Raw genomic sequence first — 17,484 nt, 5'->3', positions numbered from 1 at the left:
ATATTAAAAAAAAAAGAAAGATAATTTACAGGAGGACATAAGTAGCAACAGGGTCCCTGGGGGCTAGGAAGGCTGGAGTGGAGTGCAGGGGAGGAAATGCCCCCAAACACCCCTAGCGCTCATGCCGTGTTCCCCACCACACAGATGCCAGACACTCCTGGTCTCACCACAGTTCCCCAAAGGCTGACCCGGGACCAGGACAAGGGTGCAGATAATTTATTTGGGAGGCGATACCAAGAAGCCCCAGTGAAGAGTGGGGAAACTGAGGCAGGAGGGGTGAGAGCCAATGACGTTTGCCCAGATGAGGAGGTTACCCTTGTGGGCAGCTGAGGCACTGTCTGGCCGGGATCCCCTGAGAAATCACGGGGACACACCTCAGCATTGCCCGTGGGGGACAAGGACCTGGCATGGCCCTTTCTCTCCTGACTCCCCGTGGTTGAGGCTTCTCCTGGGGGCGTGGGGGCTCCAAGCTCCATAGGTGGCCTGGGTGGAGGGGCAGCATCAAGCGTGTCTCCCCCCAGCCAACGCTGGGGTCCCAGAACCCAGCCTCAGCATAGCCCAGGGACCAGGCCAGCGGGGCCGACGGGCTGCTTGGAACTGCTCGGGCAGATCTGCATTTTCATGAGATCCAGAGGTGCTATGAGAGCAGAAGGTATGAGAAGTTCTGGTCGATTGACAGCTTGTCTCTGTGAAGAGGCAGGTGGTGGAGTCTTGGGAGGGTGCCCTCCTTGCCTCTGCCCACCAGGACAGCCACACAGGCTGTAGGACACCACGCTCAGGCTTCATGCCCCTCGGCAGCCCTGCAAGGCTGGAGCTTCTCTTCCCCCTCATCACAGTGAGGAAACTGAGGCCCAGCAAGGTGACAGAACTATTCAAGTCACTCAGCTCACAAGGGCCTGTGTCCACCTCTCACTGCATGGCCTGACTCAGAGGGGCCAGCAGGTACGGTCTCCCAGGTCTCCTGTAAGACTCACCTGCATTGAGATTTCCACTCCCCCCATCTGCCCTCCCCAACAGCCAGAACCTGAGGGTGCCCCCACTCACCTTCCACAAAGGCCCTCTGAGTTGACCCAAGCAGAACACTCACTGCCCTGGTGTCCCATGTGTTACTGGAAGAGTGTGATTTAATGCCCATTAAGCGCTTGGCCCCAGACCGGCCATGCTGCGACACTGCCCTGCAGGCCTGCTTGGACATTGCCCCTCCTCCAGCGCAGGCAGAGTAGCCTCTGGTGGCCCAGTGCCCATGTGACAGACTCATCCACAGAAATACTTTCAAGCCCGCCCAGGTGCACGTCCCACGTCCACCCATAGGGTCCTGTTCAGGGCCACCTACCCAGAGGCTCAAGAGGACTCCAGCCAGGTGCCACGGCATGCCCCTCCCCCTGGCCTGGCTCACCCCACACCTTTGTCCCCCTTCAGGCTGCTTTGGATGACCCCTGGCTGTTGGGTCAGCATGGTGTGGCGTCTGGCTGTGGCCGTCCCAAAGGGCCCAGCTTCTGCTGGGACATCAGTGAGCATACCACCTGGATCCTGGAAAGGCCACCCCATCCCACCTCCTCCTGCTGCCAGGTCTACAGGGTGCCCCTGGGATCTGGCCAAGGGCAGGGCTGGGCCCTCGTCAGAGATGAGTCCTGTGCTGCAGATGGTAGGCTGGGCACCGCCATACTGAAACACACTGGCAGCGCAGCCAGCTCAGGGGGCACATCCCCTGCACCTTTGTTGAACTGTTATTTTGTTTTCATCCTTGGTATTTAAAGACTTTGGTTGTAAGCAAAAGAATCCCCTAGTACCAGCATGAGTGAAGGAGAGTTGCTTTAGAAGGATAAAGAACAGCCCACCAAGGGCAAGGATGACTGGAATGAGGAGCTCCAGCTTCACAGGACACTCTTTCTCAGCCTGGAAGGTTGCAGGCTCTCAGGCCAGCTGAGAGTCCTTGCCAGTGGCTGCAGCTATGGCTGCCCCCTGCCTGGGCCCCAAGGGGTCCTCTCTCCCTCCTCCAGGATAAAAATCCCAGGGAAGGATTCTGATTGGCTGGTCTGGGGTCATGTGTCACCTCTTGATCAATCACTGTGACCTGGAGAACATGGTGGGATAACGGCCCCCGTTTGGGTCATTTGCCCTCCCCTGGGAATGGGGACAGGTCCAGCACCAGAAAAACGTGGGGCTGACTCAGCTATGGCCCTGAGAAGGATAGCTGTGAGAAGGGCAAGTAGATGACATTTGCTGAGGGGCCATGTCTGCAGTGTGACTCAAGGGTGGGACTGAAGGGCATGTGGGCCCAGCAGGGGTCTGTGCCTCAGTTTCTCAATCTGAGACAGGGGCTGGGTTGGGGTGAACCCCTGGAGCGAGGTTCCTTTCCTACTCCTCTCAGGTTTGATTGTCCAATATTCAATCAGTACCAGATCCTCCCACCATAAGCCAGTTTCTCAGTGGGAATTTGTTTCCTGGTCCTTGCACCCAGGTGTCTGTCCTCCAGGCTTCCCACCTCACCTAAATTGCAACAGGCAGACACGCAGCTCCTTCCATCCCGCCTTCCAGTGAACTCCCCTCTCAAGGTTTGGCCCATATCTCCAGAGATAGCTGTGTGTTCCCAGGGTCCCTGGTCACTCTTACTCCCACCTGCCTCTCCAGCTGCCCCAACTCTGCACCAAGGGGAACACTGCCCACCTGGCTCCATTCCTGCCAAGCCCTCTAATGGCAGCTGAATCCGGGGTAACGAAAGGTCAGGAGTCTTGGGGAAGGTGCTTCTTTTATTCTTGTGGCACTTCTATAGCATTTACATCAGCCAGGCACTATTCCAAGCTCTGCGTGGGCTAACCCAGCTAATCTTCACAACCACCTGGGAGGCGGGTTTTACAGAAGAGGAAACTCTCCCAAGGTCTCAGGGCTGGAGGGAGGGCGTTCCACAAGCCGACTCCAGAGTCCTTGAGCGTGGGCTTGAGCCTGCTCCTAGAGTGTGGACAGCAGAGGTCAGGCCTGAGGCTGCCCTCCCTCACTTCGAGTGGAGGGGCTGGGGCTGGGGCCGGTTCGCCTCTAGGTCCCCTCGTTCATATCCTTCACCCTCACTCCCGGCATGATGCCCTGCTGGCCCCTTTCACTCCCAAAGACTCAGTGCCCACTCTGTGCTGGGCACTTTTCAGGCCATGGGGGACTGGTATGCACTGAATGTCTGTGTCCTCTCCAAAATTTATATGTTGAAGCCTTAACCCCCAATGTGACTGTCTGTGGAAGTAATTAAGGTTAAATGAAGTCTTAACGGTGGGCTCTGATCCGATAGGATTAATGTCCTTCTAAAAACAGACACCAGCACCCCCCCCCATGCCCAGCAGACATAAAGAGGAGGCCGTGTGATCACACAGTGACATGCCAGCCACCAACAAGCCAAGAGAAGAGGCCTCAGAGGGAAACCCATCTTGCCAGTTCCTTGTTCTTGGACTTCCAGCCTCCAGAATGGTGAGAAATAAGCTGTGTTTAAGCTCCCCAGTCTGTGGTGTTCTGTTCTGGCAGCCTGAGCTAAGACAGGGACAGAGACCCAGACCCTGCCTCATGGAGGGAGGACAAACAAATCAAACCTCCTCTATCACACATCAACTCCCACTGTGACGTGGCAGAGGAGGAGGTGTGCTGGGCAGGAAGGCCCCCAGGAGGAAGAACCAAGTGGAGGGCTGCTGGATGACTTGGTAGAAGGAGGTTCCAGAGCCTTCTGGGAGGTGGGCACAGTCCAGGCCCAGCCCACCAACTGAGCCCTGTCCCCAGCATCTCCCAGCCTCACCCGAGACCGGCAGCCTTGCTGTCCTGGCCACCCCAAATTGAAGAGGAGACTGTTTCCAAAGGTCAAGTCTGCTCCTGCCTCTAGGGTTAAGCGAGGAGAGCTGCCAGGTTTAAACAAGATATTCATAAGACATTCATTCCCCACCCCCCACAAAAAAAACTGTGTAGAGCTGGGGCTGGGAGGGGCTATGCAAGGCCTGAAGCCTGGGCTCTGTATGAGGCTGTCCCGGCCAGGATTTCTGGACAGAACAATGCTGTTCAGAAGCCCCAGTGACTGAGCACTGCAAGGAGCCAGGAGGCAGGATCAGGTTCAGAGATGAGCGGCCAAGGATCCTCTGGAGCTTTGTGGCCTGACCAAAACAACCCCGACCCCCGTTCATCCCCACCCCACATCGCCCCCCACATTGCCTGGCTGGGCACAGGCTCCCGCCCCCAGTTCTGTGCACCTTGGCCCAAGCCAGGTTTCCTTTGAGAAATCCAGGTGTCCCTTTCCTGCCACCTCAAAAGCACTGTTCAAAGCATCTTTGTTCAAGGCTGGGCTGATGAAGCCACAGCCCCGCCCTGCTTCATTACCTCCTGGCCAGGCCCCCACCCCTTCCTGGGTCTTTAAGCCCCCAGGTTGTCCCCCAGCCCGGTTAGCAAGGAGGACACCAGCTGCAAGAGTGAGAACAGAATCCAGGGGCTGCGGGGTCTAGGGGTGGGGGGCACGCAGGAGCAGCTGTCAGGCAATGGAAATACAAGATGGGGGAGGGCCTGGGGTCCAGGGCTTGTATAGAGACCTAAGGTGGCCAAATCTCACAGTGGGTGGGGGGCAGGGGTGGTCTCTGGGGCCTGGGCATAGGGCATAGAGCCTGGGCCACAGGGCTAGGTCTGGGACCAACCAGGGTCTAAAGGAAGACAAAAGGGCCTCTGGGGGGGCTAGATCCTCCTCCTCTCTCTTCAAGTTCCAACCAGAGGGCACCCTCATTCCTAATCTCTGACCTCCCTCCCCTCACCCTGTTACCTGACACCAAACCCATAATCCAGTCCCTTCCCTGCTTCCTCCTCCAGTGTGCCAACCCCCCTCCTCTCCCCCCCACCCCCCCCCAACCTTAGCCCTGTGTCTCCCTGCCCTCATCCTCCTCCCAGTTCCCCGCTCCTCTGCTCGCCCTTGAGTTCCCCTTGTCCTCCCACAGCCTGCGGGCAGCCTCACGTGTCAAGTCTCATCGTGGGGGGCCGGGACACCCAGGATGGAGAGTGGCCGAGGCAGGCGAGCATCCAGCACCGCGGGGCACGTGTGTGTGGGCTCGCTCATCGCCCCGCAGTGGGTGCTGACCGCAGCACACTGCTTCCTGAGGTGAGCAGGCAGCCCAGGCTTGGACAAGGGGCATTCCCCTACTCTGAGGGCTCAACGTCGAAGGGGGCAGGGGCAGGTGGAGCAAGACCCACGGAAGGGGGCGTGCCACTTGGTGGAAGCATGGTCCCCAGGCTCTGAGTGAGAGGGTGGCGGGGATGGGGGCCCTACTGGGGGTGGAGAAGGAGCTGCTTTAACTAGACCCACCGCTGTCATGCCGGAGGGCGCTGCAATCTGAGTACCCCGTGCGCCTCGGGGCACTGCACCTGTGTCCTGCCTCGCCCCACGTTCTCTTGGTGCCCGTGCAGAGGGTGCTGCTGCCCCCGGACTACTCAGAGGACGGGACCCGAGGAGACCTGGCGTTGCTGCAGCTTCGCCACCTAGTGCCCTTGAGCACGAGTCCAGCCCATCTGCCTGCCTGAGCCTGGGCCTTGCCCACCACCAGGCACACCATGCTGGGTCACTGGCTAGGGCAGCCTCCACTCAGGAGGTGAGGCAGAGGGCGGGGCACTGGGGCATTGGGGCGGGACAGGCGATCTCTCTCCACCTCTCTCTGACCAGGAATCCCAGCCCCTCACTGCTCCAATCCAGGACCCAGCGTGACCTCCAAGGACCCAAACATCTTCACAGTTTTTCCACCTCACTGTCTCCCAGCTCTTAGAAGTCCCCCCTTCTTCTCCAGTGCCACTCCCAGAGTGGCGACTTCTGCGGGGAGTACGGGTGCCACTGCTGGATACTCACACCTGTGACCTCCTCTACCACATGGGCACCAACGTTCCTCGTGCCAAGCACATAGTGCTGTCAGGGAACCTGTGCACCGGCTATGTTGAGGGCCAGAAGGATGCCTGCCAGGTGCGAGAAGCTGCCTGGAAACTCTGGAGTCCATGCTGCTACTGCCAGCACCCTACCTCGTTAGAACCCAGGACCTAGGAGGTACCACCTCCAGGGCTCAGTGTCCTGGACCCCAACCCAGAGGTACTACCTGGGGGACTGCAGCCCTGGGACCCAAAGTCTCTGGAGGGCTGGGACCTAAGCTCTTCTTTCTCCTGCAGCGTGACTCTGGAGGACCCCTGACCTGCATGAAGTCTGGGCGCTGGGTCCTAGTGGGTGTGGTGAGCTGGGGCAAGGGCTGTGCCCTGCCCAACCGTCCAGGTGTCTATACCAATGTGGCTACTTACAGCCCTTGGATTCAGGCTCGCCTCAGCCTCTGATGCAGTGACACTGACCTGAAGCCAGACTCTGGAGTCCCTCAGCTGTCTGGTCTGTGTGGGGATTTACACATCCCCCCACCCTGCCCCTTCTGACTTAGGGCTTAGAGGCCTAATAAAGTTAAGGGGCCATCCACCCACCCATTCATCTGTCTATCCCCTGCCTCCTCCTTGGGGCTCACCAAACCCAAGCTGCCAACCCTCCTCCAGGAGCCTCCCGAGTGTCCCAGGGTCTCACACTCCCTCCCTTCCCTTCCTGCTCATATTTAACCCCCTGAGCTCCAGTCAGACAGGCAAAGACAGGCAAGTGAGTCAGTGCTAGGTCTGGTCTGTGTGCCCTTCTTTTCTGGAAGAAGTCAGAGAAACTCAAATATGAGAGGGATTCAACACCAAGGAAATGACTGTCCATTGCTAGCTTTGAAGATGGAGGGGCCACGTGGCAAGGAGCTGATGAAAGCCCCTGGCTGACAGCCAGCAGGGAAAGGGACGCCTCAGCACTACTACTGCAAAGAACCGAATTTGGCCAATAACCAGAACAAGCTTGGAAGCCAACTCTACTCCCAGCCTCCAGATGAGAACCCTGACAGGCCAAGCCCTTGATTTCAGCTCGGTGAGATCCTAAGCAGAGAACCCAGTTTAGCCCACCCGCAGAGTAGTGATTTAATAAATTAGTGTTTAAGTTGCTATGTTTGCGGTCATCTGCTACACAGCAATAGAAAACTCAAATAGATTTTGCCCCACTGCAGTGAAAGTGCCCCAGGAGGCAGATGGCCAGCCAGCAGGCCTGGCCTTCCCATGAATTCTAAGGTCTTAGGAGTTTGGGGCACCTGACATCATGCCCTCTGCCAAGAGGAGACAGGAGCCCCCAGATAGGCCTGGCCATAGCTTCTGATATCCTTGTTTTTTCTGCCACTGCCCCCATCCATGCCCTGGATGAGTCTGAGGCTGTGTCCTAGCCTTGGCCAGGCCCCCAGGCCCAGGACCGCCCCCTTCCCCCACCTGCATCTGGAGACCGGCCTAGGCCCTTTCAACTCCCTGAACACCCTCATGTGCTGGGACCTGGTGTCCTATCCCCTCTCTGCCATCTCCTCATCACCAGGCCAAGGATCATCCATCCCTATAGACAGTGCTCAGTTTCTAGAACAGCAGAAAGAACAAGAACCGGAACAAAACCTGGAAACCCTGAAGCCCCCTTTTGGAGCTGACGGGGCAGTCGGGAAAGGGGGGACAGGGGAAGCTATCATTGAAGGGGCAACCTGGCTGGACAGGACCAAGTGCAGCTGCCACCACACAGGCCTGAGCTTCGTCTCCCTCCCTTCTTTCCTCCCAGGGGAAAAAGTGGCTGCAGCACGTGGTCGCTGCTGGGCCAAGCCAGGCTGGGAGGGTGGGGCTGGGGACTGGGCAGTGAGGGAGCTCTGGGCTGCTGTCTCCCCTAGGCTGAGGGCCGTCTACTGGCTGCCCCTTGTGGGGTCACTGGGGACCAGGGTACCCAGAACAGGGCATGGCTGTGGCAGGCCAGGCAAAAGGCTGTGGGCACATCTGCGGTGGGACCCTGGCCACCCCTGCTGGGTGATGCTGGCCATCCTCCCATCCCACCCTCAGCCGGGGGCCAGCCCAGAGAACTTCCTCAAGATGCCTCCCAAGGTACTGAGACCAGAAAAAGCCAGGGACTGAGAGCCAGGATGCCTCAGTCTTGGACCTGCCGTGATTAGAGTAATGGATCCCCATTCAGAGCCCAGTGTTTCTTTTCTTTCTTTCTTTGGCTGTGCTGGTTCTTAGTTAAGGCTCACGGGATCTTCGTTGCAGCATGCAGGATCTTTAGTTGTGGCATGCAGGATCTAGTTCCCTGACCAGGGATCGAACCCGGGCCCTCTGCATTGGGAGCGTGGAGTCTTAACTGCTGGACCACCAGGGAAGTCCCAGAGCCAAGTGTTTCTGAAGCATAAGGTGAGAGCTAAGCAGGGGTGTCCTAGAAGTGGAGGGGGCAGGCTGCCCACGGAAGGGAATGAGCAGAAATCTGCTACTCCTCGTTAAACCCTCACCAGACACGGTGCAGAGAGCTCTACTGCACCATCTCATGAGATTCTCACTAGACACTCTGTGAGGGGGGTTTCCCCATTTGTCAGCTGAGAAAACAGGCCTAAAGGCATACAGCTGGTAGACGGTAGACTGCGATTTGAACCCAGGTGGTCTGATTCTGGAAGCAGCTGGGGGTGGTAAAGAGGGTATTACCGCCTTGGTTCTCTCCACTTGCACTCCAACAGTGTGGCCTCCAGGCCCGCCTCCCCTCTGCTTGTTCCTGTTGTGGCAGCCTCACAGGGCTGGACAAGCTACAGCTCTACTCTGTCCAGCAGGCTCAGTGGCACGGCACCCTGTGCTGCTGCATCCCCCCTGTCAGCAAGGTCATTGGGCCTGGAGCTGGGGCGGGGCAGGGAGGGCGCCGGCGGTGGCGGCGGGGTATGGACCTGGCCCTGCCTCAGTAGCATCCTGCCCCTGGCCTCACAACGGCTGCCTGACCTGCCAGGAGGGAGCCCTTGGGGCGGCGAGGATAGTCCTCAGAACCCACCGGGGACAGGACATCAGGCTCCTGTCCAAGCAAGCATTCTCTAGCTGCTCACCTGCTCCAGTTGGTAGAGCTGCAGCCAGATGGCCCAGCCTCTCCCAGGAGTACTGACTCAACCTCAGTTTCCCCATCTACAATCTGAACTGGTAACACCAACCCTATCATGGCTGTAGGGAGAGTCAAAATGACTCAGTTCTGCCCAGCGAGCACGCAGGCTGAGCCAGGCACTGGCGGGCTCTCAGCTGATCTCTGAACACCCGTGAGGTGTTCCCATTTCACAAATGGGGAAACAGGACCAGAAAGGCTAGGTAATATGCCTTAAGACCCACAGCAGGCAAGAGGTGGAACCAGATTTGAATCTGGGCGACTGACTCTAATTCCACACTGAATTGTCACTTCCCTCATAGAAATGAAACCAGTTGTATGACACAACTAGAGGCACACTAGTAACAAGTGGTGATTGACAATTACTGTTTATTAATCAACACTTTAAAAAGTTTAAGTAGACCAAAGGAGAAGTCCCACCAGGCTGATACCCTACAGGCTTAGTTTGGAGGCCTGGGAGGGCTTCTATCGTGAGCGCTGGGTGGTTGAGGCCACAGGGCAGAAAGGGCCCAGGAGGACTTCCTGTGCAGAGAAGCAAGAGCAGCTGGCCAGCTGGCTCACCCACCATCTTGAGACTCCCATTTTGTCTGTCATGGCCCCCAGGAAGGAGGGCCTGCACCCAGCTAGACCACAGAACTGGGTGGCTGGGGGCTCAGCCCCTGCTCCTCCTTCAAACTTCTCCTGACCCCATTCCCACTGCAGGAGGTGTCACTGTACTCACTGACGCGAGGACTGCAGTTACCTCCTGCAACTGGCCCACCCACCATAGCACAATGGGGTGCACAGAGATCCCATCTGAGGGAAAGGGCTGCCTTGAGGCACAGGTGTGGAGGAGTCCCAGGAAGGAAAGGGACTTCAAAGGACTCCGGAGGAGCCAGAGGCCAGAAGTCAAAAATAATAACTATAGCTATAGTTTAGGAAACATCTATTGAGTGCTAACTCTTGGTGATGTTACCAGCAAACTGGGTTTGCCTCTTGGTGAGTGTCAAGCGAAAAGACCACAACCAAGCCAAAGATGGGGAGAAGGAAGGATTTATTATTATTTGCAGCAAGTGAAGAGAACACCAGGGATCTTTCCCAAAGCAGTGTCTCCCCGAACAGCAAAATTGGGGGAATTTTAGGCTAAGGGTACATGCATATTCATGAAAGGGCTTGCAATGAGGCCAGGCTTAGATCACAAAGTGGCTTAGGCCAAAAATGGCTTCTCTTCTGTCAAGAAAACCATGCTGGGTTCTCTCTCCAGGGACCCCCCCCCCACCTGCTTACAGCAAGGCTCCGCAAACTTTACAGTTATTCCCCAATCTCAGAGAGGGGGAAACTGGGCCTTGGTGAGGTTAACTGCCCAAGGCTGCACACTCAGTGCCAGAGCAAGGATTTGAATCCCAGCAGGTCTGAGCCCAGAGCCTGCATGGCTAGCCACCAGCTTGATTCAGGGCCAAGGCAGCAGCATCTTCAGATTCCACCCACTCCAAAGAATCCTCAAATTGTGGCCTCAACAACTGCTGAGCTGTTCAGCATCCAGGGTCACCACTGGCTCATCTCTCACTGGATGCCACGGCATGCCTTCTCTGGCACGTGCCAGCAATGACTCAGCTGAGGTTCTCCCTCTCCCTGGGAGAGGTTGAAAGAAAAGCCTCCTTCTCTTGCTCTAGTATAACTGCAATTTGGGGCGACGCAGGAGAGCATCCAACTACCAAGGAGGGAGGCCTAGGCTGTCAGTAGGTACGAAGGGCAGCCAGAGAGGGAAACCAAGTCCACAGGCCCTTCTGGAGCCTGAGTGGACCTGGGCAGAAAGGCGGGAAGTTACCCAGGGCACCCTCCTCCTGGGAAGCGTGAACACCAACTTTGGCCATGCATGCTGCTTCTTCCGAGGATGTTTGCCAGGCCTTGTTATCCAATGGGGGTCCTGCTGCTTGCTGCTCACAATCAATTGCATACTCACAAATGTTGGTGGCAAAGGAAAGGTGCTTTTAATCAGAATGCCAACAATCTGGGGAGATGGTAGACTCAGCATCCCCCAAAAACCACCTCCACAGATTGTGCTCGGCCATGAAACTTTTAAAGGGCAGAAGGGAAGTAATCTCAGTTAATTGTTGAGATAGCGGGTCAGAATTATTGCCATCCCTCCACTGCATGCAGGCTGGTTAACTTCTTGGGCTCTTCCTCTAGATGTTATCTTGTTCACACAGTTTGGTCACACAGTTTGTTCAGGTTACTGAAGGGAAAGCTAGGGACGAGATCTGGTCATCTGTTAAATACTTGCTCATTGCTCTAAATAACCAACTAGTTTGGCAAGGTATTGTGTAATTAAAAGATTTGAAAGGTGTGCTTGGGCCAGAGATGGGTAGAACATGGGGTGGGTGGAGGGGCAGTGCCTGGTTTAAAAGTTAGTTACAGGGACTTCCCTGGTGGGCTAGTGGTTAAGAATCCACCTTCCAATGCAGGGGGGCAGGGGGTTGGATCCCTAGTCAGGGGAATTAAGTTTCCACGTGGTGAGCAGTATGCCCCCCCCCAAAAAAAGTTAGTTACAATATAGCTTTGCTAAAGTGACATGAAAAGGGGCTTCCTGCTGAGGGCGGTTTCCTGCAAAGAGCTGCTTACACACTCCCTAACCCCAAAAGCAGCTTCCAAGGATCCTTACAGGCCCTAAAGCCTCGGTAAACTGGTTTAAATAATCCTTACAACCAAGGCTAGGGCAGGGACATGGGGCTGTTTCCTGATACGGCGGCCAAAAGATCCAGAATTTAACACCTCCTCAAAACACCCGCCAGGAAGACCCATAATCATGAGTCAGACTCCCAAATCTGGCAGCCCAGGTCTCGCTGAGATGTGAATGTCTTGCCGCCCTGATGACCGAGACACATCATTCATTCACTCTCATTAGGCTGTGAGGCACCCTACGCTTGAAGTTAGTCCCCACAAGGCTGGCATTCCCCACAAGGACGGGAGTCCCCTAGACTGCATCAACATGGGGAACTCGGTTTGCCACACCCAAGATGGCGCCACCGCGCCCTGCGTCCCTCCCGCGCTCGGTCCCTGTCGGCCTCCCACTACCTCCGCCACTCCACCAACCGGCCCCGCCCCGCGCCACGGCGCCCAGTCCGCAGTCGGAGGCTCGGCCGTAGCGCCCCCTTTACGGATTACTTAAAATGGCGGCCATGGGGCGGGGCCGCCAGGCGCGGGGTACGCTGGGAACAGCGCGCGGGCTGCCGGGAACGGGGCGGAGCGCGGCCGCGCCGGCGCGTCGAGGGGAGAGGCAGCCGCCGCGATGGTGAGCGGGCGCTGGGGGAGGGGCGCTTGGCCGGGGCCGGGCCCGGGGCCGGGGGCGGCAAGGGCGGTGGGCCGTGCGTGGGGGCCCGGGCTCCGCGTTCACCCCGGCCCGCCGCCCCCAGGACGTGTTCCTCATGATCCGGCGCCACAAGACCACCATCTTCACGGACGCCAAGGAGTCGAGCACTGTGTTCGAGCTAAAGCGCATCGTCGAGGGCATCCTCAAGCGGCCGCCGGACGAGCAGCGGCTGTACAAGGTGCGGTCCCGTCGGTTCCGGGCGGCCGGGGGCTGGGGGAGCGTGCTGCTCGGAACCGCCGCCCGAGCCTGGCCGTGGGCGCAAGGCGGCCCAGTCGTTGATGTAAACATCAGCGACCGGCTGCCGCGGGCCGGAACTCCGCCGCGTGGGGCCGTTGCTCGAACTCGGGGAGATGAAGCCCCGATAGCGGTCGCTACACCGGGGGTCTCCGTTCGGATGGCTTGAAAGTCGCGCGCCAGGCCCTATGCTGAGCGCCGAGGGCTAGCGTCACATCTGATCCCTACAGCGGTCCCACCCGCGACATGCTGGCCCTTGATTTCCGTGCTCTGCGGTTAAGGAAACAGGCTCGGAGGTGGCTGCTTAACGAGGCCAAGGTTGTTGGCAGAGTCAGGATTTGAACCCCGATGCTCAGTCGTGTGCAGGACTCTCACACGCCCCCCGCCCCAGACACGCCTTAATACAAAGAAATGGAGAAATGGAGGGTGTTGAGATGAGTCAGGTCCCACCAGTTCTTCACCCAACAACTGTTTATTACTCCCCAACTTACTGCTGATGTTCTAAAAGCCCCCGCCCCTTTCCCCTTTACAAACCAATTGCAATTATCCAGCAAGGATGTCGTGGGATTTGGGGTTTTCATTGGGGAGTCCTGTTTGTTGGCCCCTCATTTCAAGTTTCTGGCAGCATGAGGTCCCTCATCTAAGTTCCTTGATCTGATTCTGGGTGGAAACTGGGAAACTGATCTTTTGCTGCAGGCTGAGCCTTCACCCCCTTTGTCTCTAAAGGCCTTTTCTTCTTGTTACCTGCTGGGGCTTCTGTAATAAGGACCTTTCCTACTGCCTGAGCTTGTTTCACTTGCTGTGCTCTGTGCTTTCTGTAGGTCCTTTGCTCATTGAAGCCTCTGGCTGCCCTATGAGTTGGGAATTCCAATAACTCCCGTTTTACAGATAAGGAAACTTCACATCAAAAAGATCAACCACCCTGTGCAAGGTGGTAGAGCTGGGATTCAACCAGGTCTGCCTGTGGCCAGATGGGGTCACTGACACTTGAAATTAGATTCACCTGGAGTTGCAGGGGTGTAGCTTGAAATTAGATTAGATTCACCTGGAGTTGCAGGGGTGTAGATTCCAGACCCCTACCCTACCCTGGGAGGTTCTGATTTGGAAAGTCTTGGGTGTAGTCCTGGAAACTGTTTGATATACTCTGGGGTGGTTCTGGGCCCTACTCGGGGCTGTTTCTTTTCCGTCTTCTGACTTTCAGTGTAGTTGCTGACCAGAGAAGTCTTTGGGACTTGCCCCTCCTGGGGCCTCTTCTGAGACCCTGCCTGCCTCTCTCCTCAGGACGACCAGCTTCTGGATGACGGAAAGACATTGGGCGAGTGTGGCTTCACCAGCCAGACAGCACGGCCTCAGGCCCCAGCCACTGTGGGGCTAGCCTTCAGGGCAGGTGAGAGGGACAGCGACAGGGTGGAAATGGCCAAAGAAAGGGGTGGTCAGGGAGCCTGCAGTTGTTCCTCCTGGACCATGTCTCCCAGTTCACCAAATGCAGGCAATATCGTATAATAGTGTGTTTGCTTCCCCATTAAAAACGAGAAGCACATGAGATACTTGTAGAAATTGAAGCCCATTTCATGGAGGATTCAAAGATTCTTAGTCACAGTACTAGCTTACATTTACAGAGAACTTACTGAGCACCTGGCCCTGCACTCTGCATTTTATTTCTGTTGTCCCATCTAATCCTCTTGATAGCCCTGAGGGGTAAGCACTGCCATCCCCATTTGGGAGACTTGGACGCCGAGGCTTGCTGGCAGTCATGTGGGAGGCCACAGTTCAGCTGCCGGCTGCCAGGACCTTGTCTGAGCTGGGCACTGTGCCAGCCAGTGTCTCCGTGGTACATCGCTTACTCCCCCAGCATCTCTGTACAGGCCAGAGTTGTATTGTGATCATTTTAAGGATGAGTAAACTAAGCCTGGGGAGGTTAGATCAGGTTCAGCCCTTTCTTGCCCCAGAGCCTGTACTCTCCTTAACCACATTCCACTGTGACCAGAGTTTAGAAACCTGAGGGGTGGGGGTGGTTTATGTTGCTCCTTTTGCCAAGAAAAAGAATTAAATTTTATCCTTTGTCGCTGGAAATTTAAACAGGGGTTATAGGGTGTTTTCACAGCTGTAGACAGACCCAGGGGCTGTGTGAATGGCTGGGTAAATCTGGATGAAGTTACAGGGAGTTATTTTTCTACCTTCTTGTAAGAAAATGTAACAAGGGCTCAGGAGGGAGCATATAGCCTTAGCTGCACTTCTCAGTTTCATAAGGATAAACTATGTGAGGCCTCAGCAGCTGTGTCTTCGGGCAGCTACTTCACGCCCCGCCCCTCCCAGACTGGAGTTTGTCTCCATAAAGGAGTATGACACTGGGACCAGCCTCACAGCAAAGCAATGTGAGCCCCCGTGCACCCCAGGCCCTGCAAGCGCTCAGGAAAAAGCAGTTTTACAGGCCTTTGTGTGGGTTCCCTCAACTGTCACAGTGACAGTGAGGCAGGTGAGGGGCTGGTACAGACTTTGTACAGGGTGGGTACTATACAAGGCTGTTCTCTGAGGCAGGTAAGGGAGGGCTGAAAGCACATCTGTTCTTCCTAAGCCAGGGCCAGGCTGCATTCTTCCAGAAAAAGTCTCTCTTCCTCTAATTTGAACAGAGGCACCCTATAGACTTGCAGCTACTCAACCATCTTGCAGGTGAAAAAAATGACAGCACAGTGAGGTGATTTTTTTCTCCCCATGACCCCCACTTATGGCATAGATTGTGGACCCTTGGTGGCATCACCTCAGGTGTGTCATTGCTGTTTTGATAGGGGCTGTGGTGTGGACTGTAGTCTGTCTGCTTCCACTTGCAAAAACGCACTTCTGGGTGGGTAGTTGTTTCCTTGTACAGAGACGGGTCTCTCCCCACCCCGCAAAGTGGTTTGCTTAGTTAGGGAGATATGATAGTGTCTGGTGTTAAATAGCATCTTCCAGACTTTATTTCCAAAGAATGGGGAGAGGTGATGAAGGCAAGAATTGTCACTCAGATTTGTGGCTTGGAAGATGAATTTGTTACTAAGCTGGGCCATGTCTTCACCTCAGCGCTGTTGACATTTGGGGCTGGATGATTCTGGGTGAGGTTGTCTTGTGCATTGCAGGATGTTCAGCATCTCTGGCTTTTACGAAAGATGGCCTCTCCCCACTAGAGGCCAGTTGCAGCCCCTCAACCCCCAAAGTTAAAACTTGTCAGACCTGACCGACTTCCCCTGGGGAGCCTAATTGGTTGAGATCCCTGAGCCAGGTGGAGAGAAGTTTCCCATGTAGAAGAAAAAGTTGTGTTCATTTGATCTGTGTAGTAACAGCAGGAATGACACGGAAAATCTTCCTGGGGCTGCTGTTCTAGTAGGAAAGCAGCTAGCTGGTCAAGAGAAACAGGGCATTCGCGCTAGCGATTAAGTGTTCCCAGTGTAATGCACAGGGCATTGGGCATGTAGAGTGGGTGGTTGGGGAACGCTTCTCTGAAGAGGTGATTTTTTTTGTTTTTGGTTAAACAATTTTTAAAAAAATTTTTATTTTTTTGTCTGTGTTGGGTCGTTTCTGTGCAACGGCTTTCTCGGGGGCCACTCTTCATCGCGGTGTGTGGGCCTCTCACTGTCATGGCCTTGAAGAGGTGATATTTGATTGCCCCTGGATGCCTTTCTTAGGCAGCCAGCCATTCTAAGTGTCAAGCTAGGGAGTGGCAAATGCAGAGACTTTGAGGCAAGAAAGAGGTTGATGTGGGAACATGGGGACCACAAGGAGACATGTGCAGAGACATAATGACACGATGAGATTTTATTCAAAGTATGATGAGAAGCAAGAGAAGGGAACAAGGTGATGGGGGAGATTGTAGGTGGATGCAATCCCAGAGGCTGAGGGATGCAGAGGGTGAGGAAAAGGACCCTAGCATGGCCAGGCTGGGGGAGGGGAGCAGGATCAGGTTGGTTCTGTAAGGGTGGGAGACTCACTTTGCAGTGGCCACCCCCTCTCCACCAGATGAGGCCTTTGAGGCCCTGCGCATCGAGCCCTTCTCCAGCCCACCCGAGCTGCCGGATGTGATGAAGCCACAGGACTCAGGAAGCAGCGCCAATGAACAAGCTGTGCAGTGAGAGGTCCCCCAACCGCCCTACCCCCCCAATAAAAGAGATTTGGGTGTCCACCTGGTTGCTGCTTCTTTCTACACACCTTCTCCTGACTCAGGCATCACCTCACTGGTGTGCCCTGCCTTGCCCCACCCTTAGCCTCTTCTAGGCCAGTCTGCTGCATCCCAAGCTCTCTGAGTCCAGCTACCAACCCCCAGCCCAGGCCATAATGGGGAGAGGAACCCAGGGCCCCCAGGCCAGCCTTCTGCTCAGCCTGGGGATAAAAGGTTTAGAGGCTTTGTTTCTTCAGAGTGGCCAGCCCCCTCCTAGCATAAGCATGCTGGCTCCCAGCTGGAAGGAGCGTGTTGGTTTGAGTGGGTTCTGTGGGGGATCCACAGCCTAGAGCCACCCCATAAGGCTCCTCCAAGGTATGCCCCTTGCAAGAGGGATGCAGCCACAGAATAAGGGCAGCTCCTCTCCTAACTCTCCCCACCCATAATAAACAATCTATAGACCCAATTCCTGCATTTCTCGTTTTTATTTGACAGAAAAAGTTGCTCTTGCTGTACAGATTTTAAAAAACCAAAATGCCTTTAAGAAACGTGAAGAAAAGTTGGGGGGGAAGGGGCCACAACCTCACTGGGAGGCCAAGAGGAGCCAACTAATCAACTGCCCTTTTCCAGGTATACCTCACACAGGTCCGCAAGTACCAAACCATCATCCCCCCAAGAACTCGGGGCTAAAAGGGGGGCAGTGCCTCCCAGATCCTTTCTGAGTCAAGACCTGGGAGTCCCCACTGTATCCTCCCCTCCCGCAACTCCCATTCTCATTCCCACCCACCCCAA

General features: G+C 55.9%; 2 protein-coding genes across 2 annotated transcripts; both read left to right on the top strand.

Annotated features, from left to right (window-relative positions):
• The first annotated feature begins 784 nt into the window (after positions 1-784).
• PRSS33 (serine protease 33) lies at positions 785-6,315 on the top strand. Its single transcript, XM_065893224.1, is given in 8 exon segments — positions 785-835; positions 1,420-1,645; positions 4,947-5,040; positions 5,042-5,107; positions 5,328-5,498; positions 5,500-5,594; positions 5,787-5,956; positions 6,157-6,315. Coding segments are annotated over 8 exon segments (1,032 nt in total).
• A 6,063-nt stretch (positions 6,316-12,378) lies between these two features.
• Positions 12,379-16,713, top strand: ELOB (elongin B). The gene is made up of 3 exons (XM_065892948.1): positions 12,379-12,507; positions 13,845-13,950; positions 16,554-16,713. Exons 1-3 carry the CDS (start codon positions 12,385-12,387, stop codon positions 16,664-16,666), a joined length of 342 nt encoding a protein of 113 aa, XP_065749020.1. The 5' UTR covers positions 12,379-12,384; the 3' UTR covers positions 16,667-16,713.
• The last annotated feature ends 771 nt before the right edge of the window (positions 16,714-17,484 follow it).

The sequence above is a fragment of the Phocoena phocoena genome, chromosome 15, assembly GCF_963924675.1.
Source record: "Phocoena phocoena chromosome 15, mPhoPho1.1, whole genome shotgun sequence".
Lineage (NCBI taxonomy): Eukaryota > Metazoa > Chordata > Mammalia > Artiodactyla > Phocoenidae > Phocoena > Phocoena phocoena.
The sequence above is the reverse complement of the archived record's forward strand: the minus strand, read 5'-3'. Positions and strand labels throughout refer to the sequence as shown.

Bases quoted from the DNA above. Each gene is read 5' to 3' on its own strand.
- ELOB (XM_065892948.1), top strand. From the start codon at position 12,385: ATGATCCGGCGCCACAAGACCACCATCTTCACGGACGCCAAGGAGTCG. The intron at 12,508-13,844 runs GTGCGGTCCCGT...CTCTCTCCTCAG, and splicing joins ACGAGCAGCGGCTGTACAAG to GACGACCAGCTTCTGGATGA. The intron at 13,951-16,553 runs GTGAGAGGGACA...CCTCTCCACCAG, and splicing joins GGGGCTAGCCTTCAGGGCAG to ATGAGGCCTTTGAGGCCCTG.